The sequence below is a fragment of the Scardinius erythrophthalmus genome, assembly GCF_964197995.2.
Source record: "Scardinius erythrophthalmus genome assembly, chromosome: 6".
NCBI classification, from domain to species: Eukaryota; Metazoa; Chordata; class Actinopteri; order Cypriniformes; family Leuciscidae; genus Scardinius; species Scardinius erythrophthalmus.
In genome coordinates this window covers 27,016,516-27,043,128 of record NC_138226.1, presented here as the reverse complement: position 1 = coordinate 27,043,128, position 26,613 = coordinate 27,016,516, and the positions used below count along the sequence as shown (strand labels likewise).

Sequence of the window (26,613 nt, the reverse complement as noted above, 5' to 3'; positions counted from 1 at the left end):
TAGGCTAATACCGTTATTGCATTATACCGTTATTGTATTGCATGGATAGGTAACAGTGCAGCTAATACACCGTTTCCCGTGCAATCCTCCAGGGGGCGCTCGGCCCCGTTACAAATTACAAGACTCTTTTCTTTTTCTTTTCTTGGATACAATTGTTTAATAAAAAATAAGAATAAATGAAAACTATTATAAAAGTAATATCAACCAGCAATTTCTGGGAAATAATTAATTCCGTTTTATTTTGAAATTGCACACCACTGTGATTGGTCCACCCTGTGATACACGACGTTGCCTACTGAAGCACTGGTATTCAGTGGCGCATGCCAGTCAAATACAGATGTGCCACAAAACTACAATATCACTAAATTAGGCTATTCATTTAGGATTTTGTGTCAGAATTATGCCAGTAATAGCTGCTCAACTCATCTGTCAATCAGGTGTCACAACACCTGTGACAGTGTTTCGCAAGGTGTTTCGACAGGCCACTATCCACTGGCACATGCCCGGATGTGTCACTAAGCATAAGCGATGTGCCATTGGCTTCTGTGCGTCAGATGCCAAGTCACTTAATGTTATTAATACCTCCTCTCCTAGAGAAAACCCCTCCTCTCCTGGGGTCTCTGAGCTGGTGTAATGCATTTGTCAAAAAAAGTTAGTGTAGTATTTATTTATTTATTTATTTTTCTTCTGACAAGACCGACCCATGAAACACGTAGACAAGCGTCCCATTGGTTCCTTTCTTAAGTGACACTAGGCTGGCCCAATCACATCTTTAAACATCTGTCGTGTGCATCTGTCATGATGGGGAATAACAGGGAATAGTCATGATGGGGAAGAAACGTAAGGGAAGCGAAGAGGAAGTGCGCGAAAAAGAGAAACAGGCAAAACGTGTAAAAATAACCGACGTGTTTCCTGCAGCAGCAGCAGGAGGAGGAGGAGGAGGAGGAGGACCCGGCACGCACAGCGAGGATCATGAGGAGAGGGAGAGAGATGAGTGAGTGTGTGTAGAGCCTGGGCTAAAGCACTAAGGCTATGTCATGAGTGTAGCAACAAATAACCCCTTGAGGTGGACAAACTAGCTGTTTGCAATATTATAGTGATAATAACACTGAAAGAAAATAATAAATAATAATAATAATTGCACGCTTGCTGTATGACTGCGTCAGTTTTGCCTTGATACATTTATGAGCGCGGGCCGTGTAACGTCAGTTGGTTAGTGACGTCAGTGTTACCCTCAGAACAGTTTACACGTTGTGCACAACTGGTTAAGACAATCCTCAGATATGTCATGTCTTTCAATGCGTCTCTAATACGTTGTCTTATTGAAATTGAGAACATTATTTTGTTAACCATTCATCAACAGTGAGTCAGCTGGCACAGTATTTTTGGTTTGTTCATTTCTTATAGGCTGTAGGTGAATACTGTACTTTTGAGACCTGACAAAAATGTGTTTATAAGGAAGCCTGAGTAGGTATTTATGGACACTATAGGCTACTGAAATGAAATTTACATCCAGACTTTATTTGTTTAACAACTTTTTGTCCATTTCATATGGTATTATGCCAACGCAGCTTATAGCTTGTTTTAGAATTCATCACTGTTTCATGTATTAATAAATATTTTTCGGAAGTTTTTAATGTGTCAACTCTCTCTCATACAGTACGTGCTTACTCATTAAATGGCTTTAGTGGTTTTGAGGAGTTAGAGTTGGTATTCAATGTGTAGAGATGGTGTTTATGATCATAGTCGGCCAGCTGGTTCAAAATGCCAGAGCCGATTTTTTTTGTCCCAGTCCAGCCCTGGTCCTCGGTTCATTGAGCTGTTATCTTAAATTTACCATCATTACGAAAGATCCGCTCCAGCCGCCTAAACCGAGTCAGAACCATGAACGAATCATTTGCGAACGGTTCATTAAAAAGACCCGACCCAAAACATCCGAATCGTGTGGAAGTAATGCAACATTCTAACGTTAGATCAGAGAATACGGGCTCTGGTTAGATGTAAACACCAAGGAGGAAGAAGATTAAGAAGATCCGGTTCATCTGAAGTGAAACTCTACGGACACCGTTAACGCCTTATATTCGGACGGTAATTGTTTCTCATGTCTACGTCTGTAAAAAATAAATGTGCATGGCACCTCAGTGATAAACGGATGGCGATTTATTGACGGTGGAGGAGCGAGAGTGTTAAGCCTGTTTTTATACTTCTGCGTCGGACCTACGCCGAAGCCTCTACGGTGTAGGCAACGCGTTGGTTTTCATTTATACTTCTGCGTCGTTGTCCGCGTTGACGCACAATCCCACGGACGCGCTGCTCACGTGGTCAGTCGCATTGTTCGCTGTAAATAAAATGTAATATGGAATGATACGAATACATATTTAATTTAATAATAGGAAAATAATGTTGTATTTATTGTTAAATTATTTAAATCTAATTTTTAAAAATAGGAAACGTATATCGCTATTTTTGAAATTGTTGTCTGTGTCTTACATTTTATCTCAAAAGGATGTTATTTTCAAAATATGGAAATCAGTGGAAACAATTGTTGCAGCCTCTTATTTACATGAGGTAAAATAAAGCTGCTTGGTTTGTATTTTTGCTGCCACAATAACGCCACATTTCAAATGTTTAGGCCTAAGTTTTAAGTTTAAAGGGTTTCTCTCTCTCTCTCTCTCTCTCTCTCTCTCTCTCTCTCTCTCTCTCTCTCTCTCTCTCTCTCTCTCTCTCTCTCTCTCTCTCTCTCTTATTTTTGTTTGCTGAGGTGGAGCGGTGATGAAATTGTTCTTGTAATACTTTCCAGCATTTCAGAAAAAAAAATATATTTTTAAAAAGCATGCAAATTACAGTGAAACTAGCGGTGATCAAAAAGGATTTAATTTTGAAGTGATCTCTTATTGTAAAATCAGAGATAAATTCGCAAGGCAATTAAATTACCACAACCTGGTGTTTGCCAAAAAACAGTACGTAATTCGGCCGGGGATTTTTACGCGGGATTTTTTTTTTTTTTTACTTTTTAAGGCGAATGGCGGACTTGGCAACTATGTCTACTTCCTGCTGATATTTTTTTATAACAAGATCAGTCAATTGCATAGAGTGCGCGTGCACTTTAAGTATATGTTCTCTTCCGCATTATTTAGATGGACCTTAGTGTTTCTTAGAAGACAACAGACACTTGGATTAAACAAAACTCGGTAAACAGTTACTCCCGGTTTGTTTTGTGTTGATTTTGGGTTGGCTTACCTACAGTAACGTTATATCTCAGAATATGGGGGAGCGCGCGCTAGTCTAACACATGTTTAATGGGAAAACCTTAACGTTATATGAAACATGATTGCGTAATAACTATCCAGAGTTCCTCCGACAGATAAACTGACTCCTCTTACAGATACCGAGAGCTCGCGACTGCATCAGACAGCTTTAAAGAAACTCACACGAACATCTGCAGCCACTTCACTACAGGTAAGTTAAGATAAATCCTCAGAGTCCTCAGTCATTCATGTAACGTTACTGATCTAATTGGTCGTTTGTCTGACATGACATGTTTATCCTAAGTGTCCACCAGTACTTTTATGAAGTGTCTTGCTCAAGGGCACAAAGGCATGTGGGTTTTGAATGTACTACTTTTACAAGCCTGGACAATCAGAATACACCACCAATTTTTGTTAAACTAAATTACATTTGTTCTCATATCTTTGTGCAGAAGTCAGCATGAAGAAATTGCTTGTGGACGTGGACTGTGGTGTGGACGATGCTCAGGCTCTCATGATGGCTTTGGCGGTGCCGGACGTACAGATCCTGGGCATCACCTGCGTTCACGGCAACACTTCATTAGAAAACGTCTGCAAGAATGTCTTGCGTGTCCTAAAAGTGTGTAAGCGTCTGAAGGTGAGATATGCTTGGAAAGTGGTGTGTGGTAGATTTTTCTTCTTTCGCACCTGACTGATAATCGTTTGCACCTTGGAACCTATTTCAGGGAGTGTGTTCACGAGACACCAAGCACTGTTTTGTGCGGATGGGCAGCGTTGAGGGTTTTCTGTTTGACCGGTGTCGTGTTAGCGGCCCCTAAGTTAATAACTAATGATCTTTACAAAGGAAGTGAATCAATCTATGAAAACTAACTTTAGCTGGACAATAAGTTTATCCTAGAGCTGCTGTAAAGCCTGAACAATCTATGTTACTTTAATTTCCTATTATCACTGTAAAGCTGCTTTAAAACAATTCATATTGTTAAAAGCGCTATATAAATGAAGGTGACTTGACTTGACTTAAATTTACCCGGGGCGTCTCCAATGGACACCCAATAATCTTTATACTCTAGCTCTGCGTCTACAGTCGACAACTGGCTTCGAGTTCGGACGACGTCTCGTCCCTTTCCTTATAACACTATCAAAGTGTCAAGTAAGCTTCACTAACTATCTTGGTGCGCAGCATTAATCAGACAGACTCCAGACAATGCCTTTGACTATGCTTCGGAGGATCTCAGACAAATTTCAGAGAGAATCTCACCAGCCAAAAGAATACAACAGTTTTTATAGAATAGGAGCATGGCAAAAAGGACATGAAACATTACATAATTTCCCTACAAGTTGATTGGTTCTTCAAATGCAAACCCTTCTGTTCCTAGGTAGAAGCAAACTTAGATCTCAAATCCTTAAAAAAAAATGGAAAAGAAGTTCAGTTGATTACTCAATATGTCATGAGACTATTCTAGACTGTTATATTTTTTATTTTGTCTAGCTCAGAATTTTAGGCATTAGAACTTAGAATGTTAGGCCTAAAGAAGAAGTAAGATTAGGTGTTAGAATTATTATTAGTTTAAAATACAGTTTACTATTTTAATTATTAAAAAATCCATCACAGTGGTCAGTACATACCACAATGAGATTGTGTAACAAAACTAGCCTAATGGCCAATCAAAAGTAGCCCATTTATCGTATTCCAAATCACTGATCTATATAATGACATTCTATAAAGATCAGTGTTCCAAATACAAAAAATATGCCTCTCCCATATCTAAATTATTTTCAGTCACTGTTATGCAAACATGAAATCCACTTGATTATATCGTAATAATCATGAACACAGCTTATCTAGCACAGTTTTATCATTGGTAGAATATAAAATATTTCAATACAAGCAATTCAGTCAAATATTATTAATAGGCAAGAGTTTTAGGTTTAACCCACGGCAAGAGTTTAAAATTAACCCAATTTCACAAGAAAAATCAATTGCGGACTCAGCAACTCTGTATCCGAGTGAAATGGCTACTTGAACAAGGAAAAATTAAGGGCGGGACTTGATTTTGTCCAACGGTAATGGGGGTTATGTGCAACAAACTTCCGTATTCTGAAAATCAGGTCTCATCGGTTCCGATTCAGGTCTCTTGTATGTGCTTCCTGCTTTGTTAAAGGGTTAATTCACCTAAAAAAAAAAAGTTTATAAAAAAAAAAAAAAAACACACTTTCTACAACAAGCGGAGGCGGTGAGACCTCCTGTTTGTTCGTGTGTCGTTCTGCAAATAGCTTATTGATTGGATGGTTGAATGGTGGTTATTTTGCTATTGTTCTGATGTGAGTGACAGGTTGTCCCCCCCTCATGCCAGTAAACACGTCATCAGAGAAGAGAAGAGAAGAGAGGAGATGTTGCTGTGAGCGGGAGGAGAAGATATTTTAATTAAAGATTACGAGGTTACATGAATTTAAAAAAATAATGGCATGCACGGATTAATTATTTATAAAAATGCTGCAATATTCCATAAACAAGTAATAAAAACTCGGTGAGTGTTTTAGCGCAATTTTCTCACCTCATGGGATCACAACACTAAGAGATAGTAAATCTTTTCCTGGATTTTTTTTGTGCGTTCCCGAGATTAGACCTTCCTTAACATAATGCCGAAAACCCGAAGTCTCTAGGTGGTCTGGTTGAGGAGGAGATAGAAGTGCAAGATTGGTGCGCACAGACGCACAGAACAGAAATCATGAGTTAACAAAAGTCAATTTTGATTTCATGGATTTTCAATGAAGTCAATTGGCAAATTTTTGATTGCATACTGGTTTTGTAATTACAATACTAGCTCCTTTTTGTCAATTATTTATTTAGTAATAGAGGTTTTTCAAAGAGCTTATATTTGGACCCATTGGTATGTCTTACAAGTATTGTGCAATGTTTGCGTAACTGTAACAAACTGCAAAAATTGGTGAACCATTCTGCTCCGCACTAACAAAGGGACTCATGAACAACCAGCTCATAAGAAAAAAAAAGTGGATCATCTAGGTAATGACAGCATTACGAATCATGCATATGTGAACTTTTGAACTGGTTTATTTATATTTTAAATAAGCTATTATTTTATCTGATGCACTGTAACGACCCTTCACTGTTTTTAAAAGTTTAGGGAATTAGTAGGGGATATGTTAAATCTAGGTGTAGTCAAGGTGTGTATATATTTACTGTATATATATATATATATATATATATATATATACATACATATACATATACACATATATACTGGATTTCTGTATGTTCAGAAATATATTCTGTTATAATTCTAGCTGTTTGCATGGATATTTTGAGCTCAAATAACTGAGTAACTTTTCTTACTGCACAGTAATGTATTTATCCAGCACATGACAGCCATTCACAGCATAATTAGAAAACCTGATTGTGTCTCTGAATTCTTAGATTCCTGTATTTCGTGGAGCGACTAAAGCGCTCTTGGAGCAAACCGTCACTGCTGGAGATTTTCATGGCAAAGATGGACTCGGGGACGCCCCAGACCCCCAAGCTCCTGGTCTGGAACTGGTCCAGAAAGAGGGCGCCGTGTCCGCCATGATCCGAATAGTCGATGAGAATCCTGGAGAGGTGTATATGATTCTACAGTAGCAAATATTTGATTAATGGAAGTATTTTACCATGTGTTGTTCCTGCTTCTCTAAGGTGTCTTTAGTGGCCACGGCTCCGCTGACGAACGTGGCTTTGGCGGTGAAACTGGACCCCTCCTTTCCCAAGAAACTCAAAGGCCTTTACATTATGGGTGGCAATACAGACTGTGAGTCCCTAAAACGTACTGTTATATCAGAATTGGATGGGGCAATATATCCAATATTAGTGCTGTTAAGTTTCATTTATTTCAGTGCAGTTTAATGTGACCACTTTGATGAATTGGTTCAAAGTAAATCTCTAGAAAAAATTACGTTTTTCTAAAAACAAACTTTTACTCGGCAGTGATGTCAGTTTAGCTGCAATGATGGCTTCTCTCAATGAAATAAATCGAAATGGCCACAATTTAATAAAAATGAATCAAGGCCTTTAAGCCATGTCAAACCACAAATAGAAATATAGAGATAATATAGAGATTTTTGAACAAGATGTCTCTTATTCTCACCAAGGCTGTGTTTATTTGTTCAAAAATACAGTAAAAACAGTAATATTGTGAACTATTATTACAATTTAAAACTATTTTCGTTTTGATTGTAAAATGTAATTTATTCCTGTGATGCAAAGCTGAATTTTCAGCATCATTACTCCAGTCTTCAGTGTCACATGATCTTTCAGAAATCATTCTAATATGATGATTTGGTGCTCAATTAGTATTGGTGCTCGGTTATTAATAATGGTTCTTGTTGTTATCAATGTTGAAAACAGTTGTGTTTCTTAATTTGCTTCCTTAATTTGACCAGCAGTGTATATTTTTTTCAAAGGATGAATAGTAATTTTATTTTATGCAATACAATATTGCCCAGCCCTAAACCAGAATCATGAGCACTTTAAATGCAAACATTATTATCAATCTGATCTGTTTTGCTGGTCTTCCATATTAACATGTTTCATGCAGGTTAGAAAAATAACGACCGCTTCTCTTTAGCTCGTGGGAACACCACTGTGTGTGGAGAGTTCAACTTTGCAGCTGATCCTGAAGCAGCTTATATTGTCCTGAATGAATTCATTTGCCCAACTTACATTGCAACCTGGGAGTTCACCTGTCACAGTAAATTACCCTGGGTGAGATCCTCATGTCTTTAAAAAATATATAACAACCTAAATAGATGATTGTGTATATTGTAAATACAACTGTTGGTGTTTTCTTGTATACACAGCATCTGTGTCATATAATATTCGCGCATGTGTGTTTCAGGAGTTCTGTGACGGCTGGCTGGCCCAGGACACAGATAAGGCTCGCTTTATGAAGCAGATCTTTAAGCACAGCATGGAGTCCAGCCGGAGCGAGAGGATTGAGAAGGAGCTGGTGGCGGGGCAGGGATTCATCTCCTGTGACTCTTATGCCATGGCAGCGGCCATAGACGACAAATACATTGTTGAAACCCAACAAAGAGCGGTCACTGTGGAGCTGGCGGGGAACCACTGCCGGGGAATGATGGTTGTCGATCACCTCGACCTTCTGAAGAAGACTCACAAAGTCTACATCTTGAAGAAGGTGGATTTAGAGAGGTTTAAAGTGCTCATGATGAATGCTTTGAAATAAATGTTCGTTTGCAGCCATGTCCATAATTGGATTATGTTATTGCTAGATCATTCCCTTATCAATGTCACACATTTAATGAAATCTTTTTTTTACTCAAATCATTAAAACATTCGTCACACAGTAAATTGGTTTGAATGACGTACATCTGTTTAATGGGATATGCATTTTAATAAACTACTATTGGATATTGTTTTAGTTTGTGGATGCAGTGATTAAATGAGAAATCATTCAGAACTGGAAAGACATTTTATTCGATGAATTCTGATGTTGGTGCACTCATGAGCATCATGATTGAAGGATAACTATTTTCCACAAGAAAAATGTGCTTAAAAAGCAGAATATTTACAAGATTACAAGAAAGCTTTTTCTTATGTTTTGTCATCTTCATCCAAAACACAGTGTTATTCAGTCTCCCTTTCTGCCTCTGAATCGAGATCGGGTGTCCAGCTGTAATAAAAAGAAAGGGATTTTAGTTACAGTACATGCACTTATTACTATAAAAAATAAATACATAGTATGTATATGCAGAAAAGGACTGTAAGATACGTTGGCCTACTCCAAAAATGTTAATTGAAACAAAATAAATCTAAAACAACTTGAACTTATATTGCTTTGGCAACTACCTGAAATAAGTTTAATTCATTATTTCGTTATTTCTCAAAGATACTAAAATAATCTGTACCACAGTACAAATGCTAATAACGTGGTTCAGAAAGATGAACACATTTGTGTGTAATGGTATTCCAAGGCGGCCGCCGTTTAAAAGTTCATACTTCAACAATAAATTGGTGTAGAAACATAATTATATCATTCAAAATTTCTGCTTTTATTTGAGTGTTGATTGAATCTAAAAAATAAATAGCCAAATAGCAATTGAAATGAATAGCGATCCAGTCTATTGTTATTTGTATCATTTCATATTATAGTAATGTACCAACTGACAGGATTCCCTGTATATAGGCTAGTTTACAGCATTAGTTTTGAGAGTCTGATTTCGTTAAGAAAAATGTGCATGTACTATATATACTGATATACATTCAAACAAATCAAGAGCTTATGAATCAGAAAATTAAATTGATTCGTGAAATCTGTGTCGATACCCAGCCCCAAAAGACTATCAAAGATTTTTTTCCCCAAGGAAAAAGGAAATTGGAAACTGACCATGGATCTCTTGCACTCAAAGAAAGCCACCTGCAAGCCTTTGCAATGTCCTTCCTTCAGACACTCACTGGGCTTCTTACCTTCCTGTGGACACAACAGAGACCAGCACACACTTAGACACAGCTGGGGGGAAATAACATCTATTTACGTTCTGCCAGTGAGCTTTAGGTATTTTGTAGGTCTTGCTACTGACTGCACTTTTTTATTAACTGTAACTTTTGAACTTGGTGTACACCACACCGGACATCAGAATGCTATGAAGGAATCAAAAACAAATGCCTAGCATGTCATTCAGTGGCCCCAGATAGCAAACGTACTGCTAGATGTCTGTTAAAGACCACTTGATCTGGAAAGCATCTGATAGACCTCTTTAAGATGTCAGTTTAACATACATTCTAAATCACATGTTAACCCTTTCATGCATGAATTATGATAACCTCAGTCAGGATTTTCTGTCCTGTGTTTGTATTGCTCTTAGGGCATGAAAAACAAGATTTGAAATGTTTTTTTGTTTTTACACAAGAGATTTTCAAAAGTCCACTTGAGTGGAGCATGCATTTATGGTTAAAATTTAAGAGATACTGTATTAAACATAATACATACAGCAATATTGTTTGTATTATAACTTAACCAATCAATAAAATTATATAAAATCATGTGAAAAAAATATATATAAATGCGAAATATTGCAAAGGCAATTGAACTTCGTGCAAGTTGAACTTCACGAATCTTTGATATCAGAACATGAGGACGTGATTCCATCAGGTACAGATTCTGTCAAGGTACAACTGTGGAAACCCAACTCAGATGCTTCCCTAATTGTACAATTTACCCCTATTAGCTGATAATTCTGATTATGTTCAAGATGGACACATTTCCAACATAGCTCTCCTTTGAGAAAACCTAGCGATGTGTTGTGTTTTCAGTCTCGTCTGAAATGAGCAGTGTTTTGGGTAACGCATTACAAGTAACATGCATAACGCAATCAGATTACTTTTTTGACGTTACAAGTAATGTGTTACAAGTAACGTGCATTATGTAATCAGATTACTTTTTGATCTAACAAGTTAAGTAATTCATGGTAATCAGATTACGTTTTGATTTAATTAGTAAAGTAACGCATTACAAGTAATGTGCGCATTATGTAATCAGATTACTTTTTGATTTAACGAGTAAAGTAACGCATTACAAGTAACGTGCATTACGTAAACAGATTACTTTTTGATCTAACAAGAAATGCATTTAAAGTAACACGCATTACGTAATCAGAATACTTTTTGATGTTACGAATAAAGTAATGTGCATTACGTAATCAGTTTTTGTTTTTTACGTTTTTGATGTAATGAGTAAAGTCATGCATTACAAGTCACACATTATCATTATGTAATCACATTGCTTTTTTGTTGTTAATGCAAATTACATTCTAATAACACAAATACATTTATTTTCAGTAAAAAAAAAAAAAAAGTTACTGCAGATTCAGTGTTTTCAAAAACAACAGTCACAGTAATAGTATGAATTGTAGCTAAAATATAGCCATAGATGCATGAGGTCCACTATTGTGGACAGATGATTCATTTTAGATTAATCTAAAATCAATTGTTGGAAAGTTTCACTGTGATATGACTCATTAGATATTGTTTTTTTTTTTGTTTTTTTTACCTGCAAGAGTCTCCTAGGATAGAACGAATGAGTGGATATAAAAAATCGACACACAACGGCTTGCCACTTGGTGGCAATGTATAGGATGATCCACATCTTGCAAACTTCTAATTGACATCTGACAGAAAACGTCCTAAAAGACGTAGGCCTATTGCAGATGAGCAAACACTGAAAAATACGTCTCCCAGATGTAAACACGCACATCAAATAGACGACTCCGTGATGTACGTGTAGCCTATTCATTTAAAAAAAAAAAAAAATCATTCGCTCAAACCAAAGTAATTAAATTAGTTAGACCATTATGTTTATGTAATTGTGATATTGTAAAACTACTATAGTATCCATTTTTTAAATTGTGAGTTTTATATATCGCCCAATATAACAGGAATGATCCATATATGTGTTGTGATATTACCTTCACTACACAGTCATGCTGAAGGAGACAGGCTTTGAAATCCTCTCTTACTCCAGCGCAGGCGCGTCCATCTTCCTCTTTATCTTCGAAATATTTGGGCATTCTGTAGCGCTTTCATCCAAATGAGTTTAAGCGAAATATGGAAAAAAAGAGCAAAACAAGCTACTGATAAGTCAAATGTGAGATTATTATGAAAGCGGCCATGTTAAATATGACGTATGTGCGAAAGTGGACCCGAAGTGCGTTGTGGGAATTGAAGTTATTTTATTAAGAATTTGACTGTCCCTGTAGCAGTGCAAAGTATTTACATTGACCAGAAGATGGCACTAAAATAATGATTTTGTCCCCCAAAATATTTGTACACTTAAAGGGATAGTTCACCCAAAAATGTTTTACTCTGTCATCATATACTCACCCTAAAGTTGTTCCAAACCTGTATGAGTTTCTTTCTCCTGCTGAACACAAAATAAGATATTTTAAAGAATGTTGGTAACCAGACAGTTGACGGTAACCATTGACTTCCATCGTATTTTTTTTCCTACTATGGAAGTCAATGGCTACATACTACCAACATTCTTTAAAATATATTAATTTGTGTTCAGCTGGAGAAAGAAACTCATACAGGTTTGGAACAACTCGAGGGTGAGCAAAATCTTTATTTTTGGGTGAACTATCCCTTTAAACCACACTTAAAGATAGACTACATGAATTTTATTGCTTTAGATTAATTGTCAAACCACGTGGCAGTTATTTCAAAGAAATGCGGCACAAGCACACTTAAAGAAAAATGTTTCACAAAAATATATGTAGGTCTATAAGAGTTTGGACAATTTATTTTTGTAAGATGTTAGTGGAACATTTTATAGTTAGTCCAGGTGGTTAAGACACAGCAAAAATGGCTCACAAAAAGTTATTTCTTGCACGTTTGCAGATGCTGCCTGATATTTTGTTTTCTTTCAAAGATTTTAAGTATGACTGTGTGCATGACATTTATTATAATACAATAATTGCCTTAAGAAAATATTGTTTAGGCCCTAAAATGACATAAATCATACATGTTAATGTCACATCACAATCTAGCCTACCTTTTCAAAGCATGAAAATGTCGCTCACAGTTGCATGGTAAATAAATGTGTAAGATGCAATGAGGGAGACACTATAGATGCAGAAAATGATGAAGTATGTCAAGACTGGTTAATTTTGGAAGAGTTTATTCAAATCAATGTCAGAGCTGGAGAAAGACAGATGAAGGCACATGAAAGCCTACAATGCACCATACAAGAGGAGCATGTTTCATGTCTGATTCATCTCAATGCATGACTGAAGGGTGGATTTCAAGATGGACATCCCAGATGAGAAACGCCTCATGGGAGTTTAATAGAGCAACAGATAAAAATCCATCTTTCAGTGCAATAACAGGTGTGGAAACAGATCACTGAGAGCAAATCTGCAGCAATTTAAAAGAAAAAAAAGGCAACAATATGGCAAAACACTGAAATTCACTTGTGTTTTCACTTGTCCATTCCCAAGAAGTCACGTCACATGAGCATGTCAAGAAGGGTGATACAGTGCTCCATGTCAGATCAAGGATTTACCTCAGTCTCTCCTCTCAGGAGAGGTCATAAACAAACTGTAAACAAATGCTATGACAGTACATTGGCTTTCTATTACAAAACACACATTTCTCAAGTACTGCAATTCACAAGCAGCTCCAAGTAGTCACAAAGAGGAGGGTGTATGTAACTAAGGATAAAGGATATGCTCTGAAACTTGAAGCATCAATGATTCTACAATGATACATTATGCCAGGCTGAACTAAAACTTCCATATTATTAAAGATATATACAATCACATGAGATGAGAGCACTTTGGAAATCTATACAGCAGTTCATTCAAAACCAAGTCTCTACTACGCCAGGAGCTACAAGCTTTACAATGTAATAAACGTACAGTGTAATAAATCCATGTGTTGAAAGCAGCACACTTATTACTACTGAAATGTAGCTGTTCCATTCAATTTCCATTGTAAGTCTATGGTTCTGGTAATATTTCGCTTCAGACCAGGCCCACACAGAATCTGCACATGTAGAACTTTGAACGCTGTCAATCAAAGTTCTACACGCTTTTACATATTGTGGTTATATGGTAGTGACGGTTCCCTTAAGCGGACATGGTGATGGGAATAAATATGCGACGGGAGGTAAAATTTATGCTTCAATGCTTATTGCGTTTGTTTGTTTGAAATTATTTTTCAAAAATATTGCGTTCCCCGAGAAACTTTGCATTGCCTTGCAAAACTTTTGCATTCTCTCACAAAAGTATTGCGTTCTCCTGAGAAACTTTGCATTTGCTCGCAAAAGCATTGAATTATAGTTTTTCCTCCCACCTCAAGTTATTTCAATCAGATTTTTTTTTTTTTGCGTTCTCTCACAAAAGTATTGCGTTCCCCAGACAAACTTTTCATTTGCTCGAAAAAAGCATTGAAATATATTTTTTTCCTCCCACCTCATACGACGTTCTCTCGCCAAAGTATTGCGTTCCCCTGACAAACTTTTCATTTGCTCGAAAAAAACATTGAAATATATTTTTTTCCTCCCACCTCATACGACGTTCTCTCGCCAAAGTATTGCGTTCCCCTGACAAACTTTTCATTTACTCGAAAAAGCATTGAAATGTAGTCTGACTTTTAGCTGAAATACAATCTCATTTTCCCAATCAACATGTCCCTTAAGGGTCCCACAAGTATATTGTGCTTTCAATACCCTCAGCTTCATTAATCACATTTTACCACCAGAAAAAAAATAATCAGCAGATTCCATCTGGACTTAATCATAACTCACTGAACATTCAGATACTCTTGATACAGCATAGAAAGAACATTTTCTGACTGAAAGCAGATGTTTGAAATGAAAATGCTCAATGAACAAATGAAAACACGAAAGATTCTGGAACACAAATATGGACGATTCATGCTCTAAACTTAAAACATCCCACTTAAATCAAGCATATAACAAATTGTCCTATTCTATGATTTAAGCGTTTTGGCAGGGCGCAAGGCAGTCCTTTACCAGGCCCTCAAGGGACGCTGGATGTTAAGGCACAGAGGTGGGCGGCCCTGCACCCCTCTGAACTACACAAAGATACAAACATCAACCATCTTCACTCGACTTCAAGCCACGTCATAAATTTCCAATGAATATAAAAGCATTTACTTCTTGTAGAAATTAAAGATTTATTTCAAATAAATTAATTCACCTTCATAGATCGTCATAATAATAACAAGAACAACACCAGCAATTAAAAAAAACCTTCTGATTGAAAGCCATTATTGATTGGTTGACAATAAATTGACAAAGGGAAAATCCACTCGTGTTGACCAGGCCTAAGATACTGTATGCTGTTCGTTTTAAGAAATATATTTTTTTAGATTTTGGCAAAGTAGTCAGTAAAATAATAAACTGGTTTTTCAAAATGTCTTTAACAGAGGGCCAACATCAACATCCTAAAACAAAAACCTAAAAAAGATTTAATACCGAAATAAAAAAAAGTTGACGTTTCTGTCGCCCTACTCGCTCGTCTTCCAGCCGTAGTCACCTGACCCAGGGTTTGAGGTCAGTCACAGTCCATGACGGCAGAGCGCTGAGGACGTTCCTCATCAGTAGGGGACATTTTCTCCAGCATTGGGTGCAGCCTCGAATCCTGAACTTCAAACCTTCACGACAGCAATGATTGCAATTCTTCACGACACAAATTCAGTGTCTGGAAACATTCTGTCAAAAAGTGTCTTTTTCTGTACAGTAGTAGTCACATTCACGCAACAGAATTCAGGCAATAGTAAAAGGAAAAAACGACAGAAGGGAAAGCCAAGTAGATGAGAAGAGAGAGTGGCGAAGCTACCAGAGGAAGACGAAATGACAAAAAAAGTAAAAGTTTAAGAGCAAGGGTTCCTCCACGCGCTCTGATATAATGTCACGGTCACTCTTGAAGCGCTGTAGATGCGAGCAGCACGTCCCTGTCTAGATGACCAGAGGGTCTCAACCACTGGACACATTCAGCTAGTTATCCAGGTATCCTCTTGATATGGATCTGACAAGAGACAGAAACCAGATCTATGAAGAACATCATCGTCTATGCACATCCAAAAACATGTTCTGGTTTTGGGCACATAAGATATATTTTGGCTCGCTTCCACTGAGTGGTACGGTAAAGTACAGTATGCATTTATTTCCGTTTCCACTGTCAAAAGTTGTGAATGGAACAAAAATGTCGGTACCCTTCCGTTGGGGTACCTAGCACAGTGGTACGGTGCTAAAGGGTTAAACGTTGATTGGTTGACAGAGTGTCGTCGCTTGCGCGTGCTACAAGGGGAATGACAACATAAGAGGTGCCATTTTTTAATATATATACAGAGATAACCGGAGTAGCAGAGTGGTGCTTTCAGAAAACGCAGCTGTTCTATTAGCAGAATTACCGGACTCGCGTCCTCGGGAGTCATTCTCCTGAGTCGGACTTAGCAAGTCCAAACTTTGCGTACTTGGTATTGAGAAACGCATAATGTCGGCGCTTGTCTTCATGTGACAAACATGCCGAGAAGCGAGAACAAGATCTGTAGGCCCTACGTCAGCCATTGTTGTTTACAATGTCGCTTTCTTCTTCGCGCAATATTGACGTTGATCGCTTCTTTCCGGCACAGGCTACACCACGCCTATCAAGTAAAGGTACTGTTGGCGGTGGAAACACAAGCCGGATTAGGGTTTACCGTCCCAAATCGTACTGTACCGTACCGCTTGGTGGAAACGAGCCATTTGTGTACAGCAAAAGATAAGATTATTAAAGGAGAACTCCGGTCAATTTTAACATTGAGCTCATTTTTTTGTACATTTGGAGTGCTGTCAATACAGAGAACAACGACAAAAATCGGTGTTGCCTACACCGAGTTATTCTATTTTTAAAATTTGCACCCTGTTGACTTCAATGGGGCAAGTACTAAACCTGCTTTTAGCCTCTTAACATCCTTGATGTGTCATTACAAGTGCACAGACAATGTGAGTGATTCCTTCAGAGTAAACACGGGTGAATCTGACTGCAGTAGATGTGAACGATATTAATAAAAATGATGTTATTTAAAACTGTCACCGTCCCGTATACGGGACGCCTAACTTTACTTCCCTATATTACTATTTAATCCTAATCTAATTATGACAAACTATATATCGTTGGAAAGTTCTAAGACTCCTAAATAGATATTTAGGACTGTTTTTTGTTATAAATTATGTAGGAACAGAAATAGATGAATTTATGACAAGAGTGCACCTCAAAAAATCTACATAATAACAGGAGTTCTGACCTTCGTCACAAAAAGTTGACGCACACACTTTTAATAATTGATATGTTGGTTTTTATGCTAAAATTTCATTAGAAAATATATAATTCTAGTATTTGTCAATAAAAAAATATAAAATAATATTATCTTCTAAAAAGTATAATATATATATTATCCTCTAAAATATTGTATTATATTTTTTTATCGCTTTTTTTTATTATATTACATATTTTATTAGTTATCATAAATTAGGTATCATTTGAAAGCTTATGATCTCAGAATTCATCCTGTGAAAACTGTTTTGAAATTGGACATTGTGTTACCATAGAAACAGTACTCTAAATTATTTTATCAGGCTCCTCCCCTTTTGGGCATCCTTATGTTTCATAATTTATGATCAAAATATTTTCTAATCTTGACAAAACACATATTGTCAGAAAGGTCTGAGTCTCAAGGTTCCATATTTTGTGACAGAAGTGATATTTGGACAGAAATTTATTAATTTGTTATGGTAGAATGCATACAGTAAAATTCAATGGAATTCAATGACACCCGGTGGCTATTTTTGGTAATACGCCCAAACAAAATCTCATGGGAACTTCATTTTTTGAGATATCAACTTCAAATTTGGAACACAACTTGGTTAGATATTTGGCTTTGATTTTATAGTAATTTTTTTGTAAAACATATTTTGTAAAATATATATTTTATATAAAATAAAAATATTAAATAAATTATATTTGATTTAATGTAAATTTAAACTTCCATAACTTTTTCATACTTTAATTTTTTGAGGTGCTTTCATTTCAGCAATAATCTGCTATTTTTTACCTTTAAAACAAGACCAAACTTAGGTCTATACTCCAAAGCATTCTTGAATTACAACCATTTAAGCTTGAATAGTGCATTTTACTGTCCATTCTCAAAAAGGGGGGTGACAGTTAAGGAGTTAAGCCAGCGCAAATACCTGTGTTTACATCCTGTTTTCGGTTGAAGTCCAAAGTAATCGATTGCCGAGTTCACACGCGTGATCATAGGTAACTAAACCTATGCACGTGAACTCGGCAATCGACTACTTTGGACTTCAACCGAAAAACAGGATGTAAATACAGGTATTTGCGCTGGCTGAAATAACATCATTTTATACATATCTTTCACATCTACTGCAGTCAGATTCACTCGTGTTCACTCAGAAGGAATCACTCACATTTTCTGTGCACTTGTAATGTAAGAGGCTAAAAGCAGGGTTAATACTTGCCCCATTGAAGTCAACAGGGTGCAAATTTTAAAAATAGAATAACTCGGTGTAGGCAACAACGATTTTTGTCGTTGTTCTCTGTATTGACAGCACTCCAAATGTACAAAAAAATGAGCTCAATGTTAAAATTGACCGGAGTTCTCCTTTAAGATTAAATACCAAAATGACAAATAAATGTTGAGTCTGGATCAGTTCAAAAAGAGTCTCACATTATGCAATACTTGAATTAAAACAAAACCAATAATAATGAATATAATGCAACCTGCAACAGTAAAAATACAGCAAAATCTCTGCTAGCATATATACTGCCCAACCCTAGCCTGGTCTAAAGCAGAGGAAGCAAGCAGACCTCGCTAATAATCGCCCACACGGCGGAGTCTTTCTGGACCGTCAGACGCACAGCCACCACAGGGTTAAAGGCGGGCTCAACCGTCCCCTCTGCCAGTCCTTTCTCAAACTGAGCTGAAGAAAGAAATATTGTTACATTAAAAGGGGAGAACAGGAGCGATTGTAATATTTTACAATATTCATTTAGCAGACACTTTCATCCGAGGCGACTTACAAATAAAGAAAATCAGAAGCAATTTGAACAAGAGAACAACACTTGAAATACTGCGATGCCATTAAGTAAGCAGAGAGTAGGGGAAAAAACAAGTTAAGTGGTTTAGTTATTGGAAGAGGTGTGTCTTCAACGGTTTCCTGAAGGTTGTAATGGTGTATACTGGGTATATATATAAAATAATGATTCTTTTTAGCTTTGTGTTTTGACAGCTAAAGTACTATTGGGACCTACACTACTGTTCAAAAAATGTGGAACAATATTTGAAAAAAAAAAAAAAAAAATCCTACTTTTATTCAGCAAGGATGCATTAAATTGATCAAAAGTGACACTAAAGAAATTTCTAATGTTACAAAAGATTTCTATTTAATATCAATGATGTTCTGTTGAACTTTTAGCTGAAAAAAATGCACAGGAATAAATTACATTTAAAAAAATATTAAAATAGAAAACAGTTATTTTAAGTTGTAATAATATTTCACAATATTACTGTTTCAATGTGGTATTATGCAAATAAATGCAGTTTTCTATTAAAAACATAAAAACTAAATATCTAACTGAACCCATGGTCTAGTAAAACTGTGTATGGTAGCTACCAGTTCAAGTGTTAGCATTTGCAAATCACGTTTGTGATAAAACAGATATGAGTTTACATTTAAAAACATGGTCACATGATCTAAAGACATAAATAAAAAACAAAGTAAGAGCATATGCTGAATAATTGTTATTGTAAAAAAGCATACATTTCTTTAGTGTGTAAAGTTGCAGTGTGAGGATGAAAAAGGTCTGTTAAGTCACAAAGCACAAAGTCACTGCAAAGGGAGTTATTCTCTATATCAGTATCTGTTCTCACTAGGGCTGTCACTTTTGTGAAAAAATCCTGTTCGATTTTTGCGACATAAGTATTCATTGAATCGATTGTAAAATCGATTTTCCATGTCTAAAGACGTTTCCATTTCAAACGCCAAACATAGGCAAATCCACGGACAACTAAAGCCGAGTTCAGACTGCACGATTTTCAAAAGAGTCGGGTCACTGTTCTTTTCACACTGCATGACTATGCAGGGTAAGATTAAGTTGCTGGTGTGTTCACACTGCACGATGCATCGGCGACAGGAGGTTTCACACTGCATGACTTTCAGGAGGAAGAATCGGCGACAACTCCTGTCTGGCCCGCAAACTACGTTTCGCAACCAAACACACGTGAGAAGTGATAAGGAAATAACGCAAAATCCCGCGTGCGTAAGACCGCAGCTCTCGCGCGAGACTGAAATTGTTATTAAAAATGATAGCCTGCAAGAAGCTTGCGACCCAAATTGTCTGTGCACTGATTTGCAGCGAAAAGGAGAAAAAGAAAAACATTATGCGTGAGGAAATGGCTGGGAAGACAAGGGGAGCAAGGACTGTGTGTTCTGCAAAGAGAGTTTGGGGTAAATAAATAATGTTGCAATGTGTTGCTGTTGCTGCTGGTCAAGCAAATGTTTGTGCTTTGTTTCTGTTTGATATAATTGTAAATATATCTATTAAAATACTGATATCGTGGCCTATAACTCCTCCCCGAACTCCCCGCTGCTCTGTATCTTGCTCTCTCATTGGCTGTCGGTCATCGCCGATGTAGTTTTCAGTCAGAACACTTTTCACACAGCAGGATTTTGAATCGCCGACAGGTCCAGATATTTAGCATGCCAAATATCTCACGGGCGTCGGCGACTCGTCGGTGATTCTCTCAGATCGCGTCTTTGCTCATTCACACTGCGTGATTGTCACTCGCGTGAACGAGCACCAATTTGCCTGTGATTTCGGGCATTTGTCGGCGATTTCTCAAAACCTGTCGGCGAGCCAAAATCGGGGCTAAAATCATGCAGTCTGAACTCGGCATAACAGGCATTAGGACGAACGTAAAGAGGGCGCGCCACGCTTGAGTCAGCAAATATTCCTGATGATTTATTGGCGTGAAGTTTCATGCACAATGACAAACAGGAGCGCAACATTCTCGAAAAACAATAACCAGACTGCCATAACATCACTGACAAACATCACTGCAGTCTTCAACATGCCTGTGTTTACGGTTAGAAATGTCAAACAAATTTCACCTCCGTAGGCGATTGTAGACCATAGCCCGAATCTGTATCTCTATGCATGAGACTGTCTGAATACCGGCAGAATTCACAGTTTTGTAGTAAAAAGAGACACATTATGCAGAAGAATGATTTGCTGTTATGTGTGTGTGTGTGTGTGTGTGTGTCAGAGCCTGCAGTCGCTGTGTGACGCGCGTTCGCTGCGGGCGTATCGTGACGAGCTGGACGCGCTCCGAGAGAAGGCCGTTAAAATCGATTCCCTGTTTTTGTTTTCGAAACTTGTGTTGGTTGGTCCGATCGATTGTGCAATCGATTTTCGAACGTAAAGTGACAGCCCTAGTTCTCACTGAAACGCCTCAGTTGTAGTCTTGAGTTTTCTATCAGGAACATACACGGTACAATATTCTTTATTTAAATAAAGAGCCCAAAACATATGCAAAATAACATGGGGCGAGGCCTGGTTGAGTTGCATTAGTAGTGTGTTGAAACTTGCAGTTATGGTAAGGGCTGTGAGATTTCAGAAACACGCTTGAAGCAGTTGACCAATCACAACACACTAGTCGAGCCGACCAATCAGAGCACATTGTGTTTTTCAGAAGGAGGGTCTTTATAGAGACAGGAACTAAAAAGAGTTACTGACAGACTGGGAAGAGAGGTGCTGCAACAATATGAAAAACATTGTTTTTTTCACATTTAGGCATGAAAACCTATACTAGTAGACCCAAAAACAAAATCAAGACTTTGTAAAAGAGACCCTTTAAAGAATCAATGGTCTCCCCTATTTGCAAGCAAAGCACAATAATTTGCTTCAAGTGCAAAAATGCTGATTTATGCGTGCATGTAATAACTCACCAAGTTTATAGAAGCGATCTTCTGTCCGTTTATATTTCTCTTTGGTCTTCACCTCAGTGTCCTGCAAGAGATAGCATCCTCATTTAGAAGCACTTAAAGAGCCTGTGTGCAAGGGACCACCGCGATGCTTAACAATGTTAGACAACTGTGAGAGCATTGTTTGTATATCACGATAAAAAAGTAAGTAAAACCAAGCACACGAACCCATTTACACAAACTCGGATGTATTACCGGCCTCATTTATTCAAGGAAAGTCTTCAAAAACAAACATCAAAGCCCTTTTGAAGGCTTTTTAAGCTCTGTATCACAGCAGGATGGCAGTACGCTGCCTCATTACCACGGTAGCTCAACCTGCGATGGACTGAAATGAGCCCTGGTGGCAGCGTACACAGGAGACCTACACCAGATATTCCTGTCAACCTGCTGATGTTAGACTCTGTCACCTGGGGCTTGTTTGGACATTTAGAGGAAACCATGGAAATATAATTTTTTTTTTTTTTTCTTACTGAAAATGGCAGGATCTCGACAGTAGTGTTCTCGATTTTGTCTCCTGGGTGCTCCTGGTTTCCACTGCGAAAAAGGAACCTGCCAATCAAAGGCTGATTGTTAATGAATATGCATGTACAGGCACAAACTCATGAATATTCATCAACACGCATGTACAAACACTGGCAGGACATGGACAAGAGTCTAACTTACACTGAACACACACTGGCATGCACACAGATAAGGGGGCTCTAAACAGGCCCCTACTTGAGCTGATAATTAAATACAGTCACACGTAAGTAAAATGACACTTCCATCTTGTCAGCACTGCTTATGCTCAAGACAAGAAAAATTTGAACGGATATAGATGCGGACAGACAGTCTTGATCTGAAGTACTCATAATCTCTCTGTCCCATGCTTGATGTTCCAGGAGCAGTGTGAGAGAGTCTTGGGCCTTTGAAAATACAGTAAAAACAGTCATACTTTAAAATATTACAATTTAAAAAAAAAAGTAAAAAAAAAAATTGGAATATATTTTAAAATGTAATTTATTCCTGTGATTAAAAGCTGAATTTTCAGCATCATTACTCCAGTCTTCAGAGTCACATGATCCTTCAGAAATCATTCTAAAATGCTGATTTGATGCTCAAGAAACATTTGTTATTATTATTAACATTAAAAAAAGTTGAGCTGCTTAATATTTTTGTGGAAACTGTGATATATATATATATTTTTTTACTGAACAGAAATTTTAAGAGACAGTTTTTTACTGTTATTCTAAACCTGTATGACTTAAGGCCCGTTCACACCAAGCACGATAACTATAAAGATAACGATAAAGATAACTATATATGCGTCCACACAAACGACCGATAACAGTCTTTTTATTCTAAGCACGCGCGCAATGTTAAGTTTTTTATATAGATCCATAGATCCATTTTAAATGCGCGAGACCTTTAAATTAGAATGGATTCTGATTGGCTGTCAGTGTTTTATCGTTCGACAGCTGGAAAAAAATCGTTCTGAAAGTGATCCCAACGATATCGTTCCTCATATCTTTATCGTTATAGTTGTGGTGTGAACTCTGTTATTCTTTAATATGGAGAACGATTTTTAGAATTATATCTTTATCGTTATCTTTATAGTTATCGTCCTTGGTGTGAACGGGCCTTTACTTTCTGTAGAACATGAAACAAGATATTTTGAAAAATGCTTAAAGGGTTAGTTCACCCAAAAATGAAAATTCTGTCAGTAATTACTCATCCTCATGTTGTTCCAACCCCGTAAGACTTTCGTTCATCTTCGGAACACAAATTAAGATATTTTTGATGAAATCTGAGAGCTGGCTCACTCCTTCATAGGCTTCTATGTAATCCCAGACACAGTGAAAGCATTCATGCTCCTCAGAAGAAAGTAAGTCAAACAGGTTTGGAATGACATGAAGATAAGTAAATGATGACAGAATTCTGTTTATTTATAAGTGTCATCAACTTAATATCCAGTTGGCTGACATAGATGAGTGTTTTTACAAATTGCAATAATGACCGGAATGATCACAGCAGCAGGAATGGGTTATTTCAAAAGAAATGATTTGTTGTAAACTTAAAAGAAAACTTAACATTTAAAGTAAATTCTAAATGTATTTTTGTTAGCACTTTACAGTAAGGTTCCTTTGTTAACATGAACTACATTGGTACCATGAACTAAGAATGAAAAACACTTCCAAAGCATCTATGTTATATTAGTTCATTTTTTAACATTTGCTAATACATTATTAAAATCCAGAGTTTGTTAATATTATTTAATGAGCTAACATGAACCATCAAATGAACAGTTGTATTTTTATTAACTTACATTAACAGATATTAATAAATACTATAACAAATGTATTGCTAATGGAATGCATTAACTAATATTTTCTGACACACATACAGACTCGATGCTAAAAATACGGGCACTACTGGCAGGGCAACCAAAAATCTGAATTTGATGTACTGACCCAGATTTGGCCAGCAAAATAAATAAATAAAAATCAGTCTTTCAAATAAATCTAATTTCATGGAGATCTGTGCATCTGCTCAGCAATGTTTTCTCCATTACACCTCTCTCTGTCTTCCTCTCCAGAGGTTTTTGGTTACCGCGTCTTATTTTAGAAGCTTCTCATTAGCCACCTCTCCTCCCCTGTGAGGACAGTGAGACGTGTGAATGATGTGTCCTGATTCGAGCTCAGTGAACATCACTTTTAGGAGAAGGTGAAGATTACAAAAAGAAATCATTTGGGTGTGTGTATGAATGGTGAATTACAGCAATGCGTATAAATGCAGCACTGCTCTTTAGTTTGGCCTGAACCTCTCTCACACCAGCCCCAGGTCATCAGGCCATCATTACCGCCCAGCCCTGTAAATGTCTGTGTATCTCTCTCAGTCGCAGACAGACTGACCTTTCTATGTTGACAGGCCGATCAAACTTGAACAAGACATAGTCTCCAGCCATTGGAGTAATGGCCCAGAAGAAATCCTCGCCCATGTAGGTCTTCTCAAGCGTGTGGCCTTGATACACTTTAAGAGAGGTGGAAACCTCCGCCGGTGGGTTCACGTGAATCTTATGCAGTAGAGGTTTCAGGAAGTCTTTATCCTGACAGAGTAAAAGACAGAGGAACTTATGACTTAAGTCCACAGGAAGCATGGCTGATGGCCAAGCTGATTTATAACAGTCCTTAAAAGTAAACACAGCTAACTAGATTTGGGAAAAGTTCAGCTATTTAAGAAAAAAAAGAAAGTTTGTCAAAAGAAAACAGGATACAGGGGTAAGACGAGATGTTATAAGATAACAGGAAGCTTTGTATGGAAGAGAATCAAACTTTAAGAGCACACTGTTGTTTCAGCTTAAAGGGTTAGTTCACCCAAAAATGAAAGTTATGTCATTAATGACTCACCCTCATGTCGTTCCAAGCCCGTAAGACCTTCGTTCATCTTCGGAACACAGTTTAAGATATTTTAGATTTAGTCCGAGAGCTTTCTGTTCCTCCATTGAAAGTCAATGGACGGCATACTGCTCACATCCAGAAAGGCAGTACAGACATCATCAAAGTAGTCCATGTGACATCAGTGGCTCAATCTTAAGTTTATCAAGCGACGAGAATACTTTTTGTGCGCAAAAAGTAAACAAAAATATTGACTTTATGCCACTATTCATTTCCTTCTCTCTGGGCCTCAAGTGAGTTCGCGTAGTGTTTTAGCGTAGCGCGTCTGTGTTGTACGTCACACGTAGGCTCACTATTGGCCGACGCTGGTCATGTGTGATGTACAACACAGACGCGCTACGCTGAAACACTACGTGAACTCACTTGAGGCACAGAGAGAAGGAAATGAATAGTGGCATAAAGTCTTTATTTTTGTTTACTTTTTGCACACAAAAAGTATTCTCGTCGCTTGATAAACTTAAGATTGAGCCACTGATGTCACATGGACTATTTTGATGATGTCTGTACTGCCTTTCTGGATGTGAGCAGTATGCCGTCCATTGACTTTAAATGGAGGAACAGAAAGCTCTCGAACAAAATCTAAAATATCTTAAACTGTGTTCCGAAGATGAACGAAGGTCTTACGGGCTTGGAACGACATGAGGGTGAGTCATTAATGACATAATTTTCATTTTTGGGTGAACTAACCCTTTAAAAAAAGTAAGTGTTCGTGCTGCAAAGTTTAGTCAACTCAAATTTCTAAAGTCACTTAGTACAACCTCACATTTCAAGTTGACTAAACTTAAAATTTTAAGGCAGCATGAACACTTTAAAGGGATAGTTCACTTTGAAATTAAATTTTGGTATGTTTTAGCTTACCTCAAGGGCATCCAAGATGTAGGTGTCTTTTTTTCCGCAGTAGTTTCAATTTTGATATTTTTAGGTCAAACCGTTCTTGTCTGTCAGTCGTATAATGCAGATCTATGGTCACTGTCTCAAAGAGCATGTACAGAGTCCAAATTAAAACAATTCCCCATCGTCCAAATTAAACAATTCCCCATCGTAAGTACACATTGATGGCCTAAGACACGAAACGAGCGGTTTGTGTGAGAAAACGAACAGTATTTAGTGTCCAAGTGATCTGAGGGCGTGCGCGCATCCTGGTGTGTGACGTGTACGCAGACTGGTGCATAGAGATATACACTAGATCAGGGGTTTTCAAACTTTTTGTGTGTGTGGACCACTATTTGTAATCAAGAATTTTCGCGGACCACCTCATAATACACATAATAAAATATGTCTACACAGAGTCCTACCTGAATTAATCTGCACCTCTAAATAGGCTTACTAGCTCTAAAACTATCATTGGTC

At 37.4% G+C, this 26,613-nt stretch overlaps 3 protein-coding genes across 15 annotated transcripts in view; 1 reads left to right on the top strand and 2 right to left on the bottom strand.

Annotated features, from left to right (window-relative positions):
• The first annotated feature begins 791 nt into the window (after positions 1–791).
• LOC308692443 (nucleoside hydrolase) lies at positions 792–8,677 on the top strand. Of its 12 annotated transcripts, XM_081368463.1 has the most exons (9): positions 2,078–2,321; positions 2,506–2,568; positions 3,138–3,191; positions 3,386–3,459; positions 3,701–3,885; positions 6,685–6,864; positions 6,940–7,051; positions 7,868–8,004; positions 8,138–8,677. In XM_081368463.1, the coding sequence occupies exons 2-9, from the start codon at positions 2,507–2,509 to the stop codon at positions 8,483–8,485; spliced, it is 1,152 nt and encodes a 383-aa protein (XP_081224589.1). In that variant the 5' UTR covers positions 2,078–2,321; position 2,506; the 3' UTR covers positions 8,486–8,677. The 12 variants fall into 12 exon arrangements, with proteins under 12 accessions (XP_081224583.1, XP_081224591.1, XP_081224584.1 ...); XM_081368464.1 differs by lacking the exon at positions 3,138–3,191 and having other exon boundaries at positions 2,060–2,321; XM_081368468.1 differs by lacking the exon at positions 2,506–2,568.
• Positions 8,613–11,961, bottom strand: coa5 (cytochrome C oxidase assembly factor 5). The gene is made up of 3 exons (XM_081368470.1): positions 11,724–11,961; positions 9,647–9,730; positions 8,613–8,932 (listed from the first exon to the last, which is right to left on the bottom strand). Exons 1-3 carry the CDS (start codon positions 11,823–11,825, stop codon positions 8,891–8,893), a joined length of 228 nt encoding a protein of 75 aa, XP_081224596.1. The 5' UTR covers positions 11,826–11,961; the 3' UTR covers positions 8,613–8,890.
• Positions 11,962–12,529: 568 nt separating this feature from the next.
• Positions 12,530–26,613, bottom strand: part of mgat4a (alpha-1,3-mannosyl-glycoprotein 4-beta-N-acetylglucosaminyltransferase A) — a 64,441-nt gene continuing 50,357 nt past the window's right edge. The window contains exons 12-16 of one of the 2 annotated variants that reach the window (XM_081369380.1): positions 24,721–24,914; positions 22,300–22,378; positions 21,794–21,854; positions 18,654–18,766; positions 12,530–15,809 (exon numbers count right to left, since the gene is read on the bottom strand). In XM_081369380.1, coding sequence (XP_081225506.1) covers positions 15,783–15,809; positions 18,654–18,766; positions 21,794–21,854; positions 22,300–22,378; positions 24,721–24,914 — 474 coding nt within the window. In that variant the 3' untranslated portion in view covers positions 12,530–15,782. The remainder of the gene's footprint in view (positions 15,810–18,653; positions 18,767–21,793; positions 21,855–22,299; positions 22,379–24,720; positions 24,915–26,613) is intronic. The other variant, XM_081369381.1, reaches the window with a different exon arrangement.

Coding starts and splice junctions, on each gene's coding strand:
- coa5 (XM_081368470.1), bottom strand. CDS start 11,825: ATGCCCAAATATTTCGAAGATAAAGAGGAAGATGGACGCGCCTGCGCT. Junction 9,731..11,723: donor AGCATGACTGTGTAGTGAAG/GTAATATCACAA, acceptor TTGTGTCCACAG/GAAGGTAAGAAGCCCAGTGA. Junction 8,933..9,646: donor TTGAGTGCAAGAGATCCATG/GTCAGTTTCCAA, acceptor TTTTTATTACAG/CTGGACACCCGATCTCGATT.
- LOC308692443 (XM_081368457.1), top strand. CDS start 825: ATGATGGGGAAGAAACGTAAGGGAAGCGAAGAGGAAGTGCGCGAAAAA. Junction 3,460..3,700: donor CTGCAGCCACTTCACTACAG/GTAAGTTAAGAT, acceptor ATCTTTGTGCAG/AAGTCAGCATGAAGAAATTG. Junction 8,005..8,137: donor GTCACAGTAAATTACCCTGG/GTGAGATCCTCA, acceptor TGTGTGTTTCAG/GAGTTCTGTGACGGCTGGCT.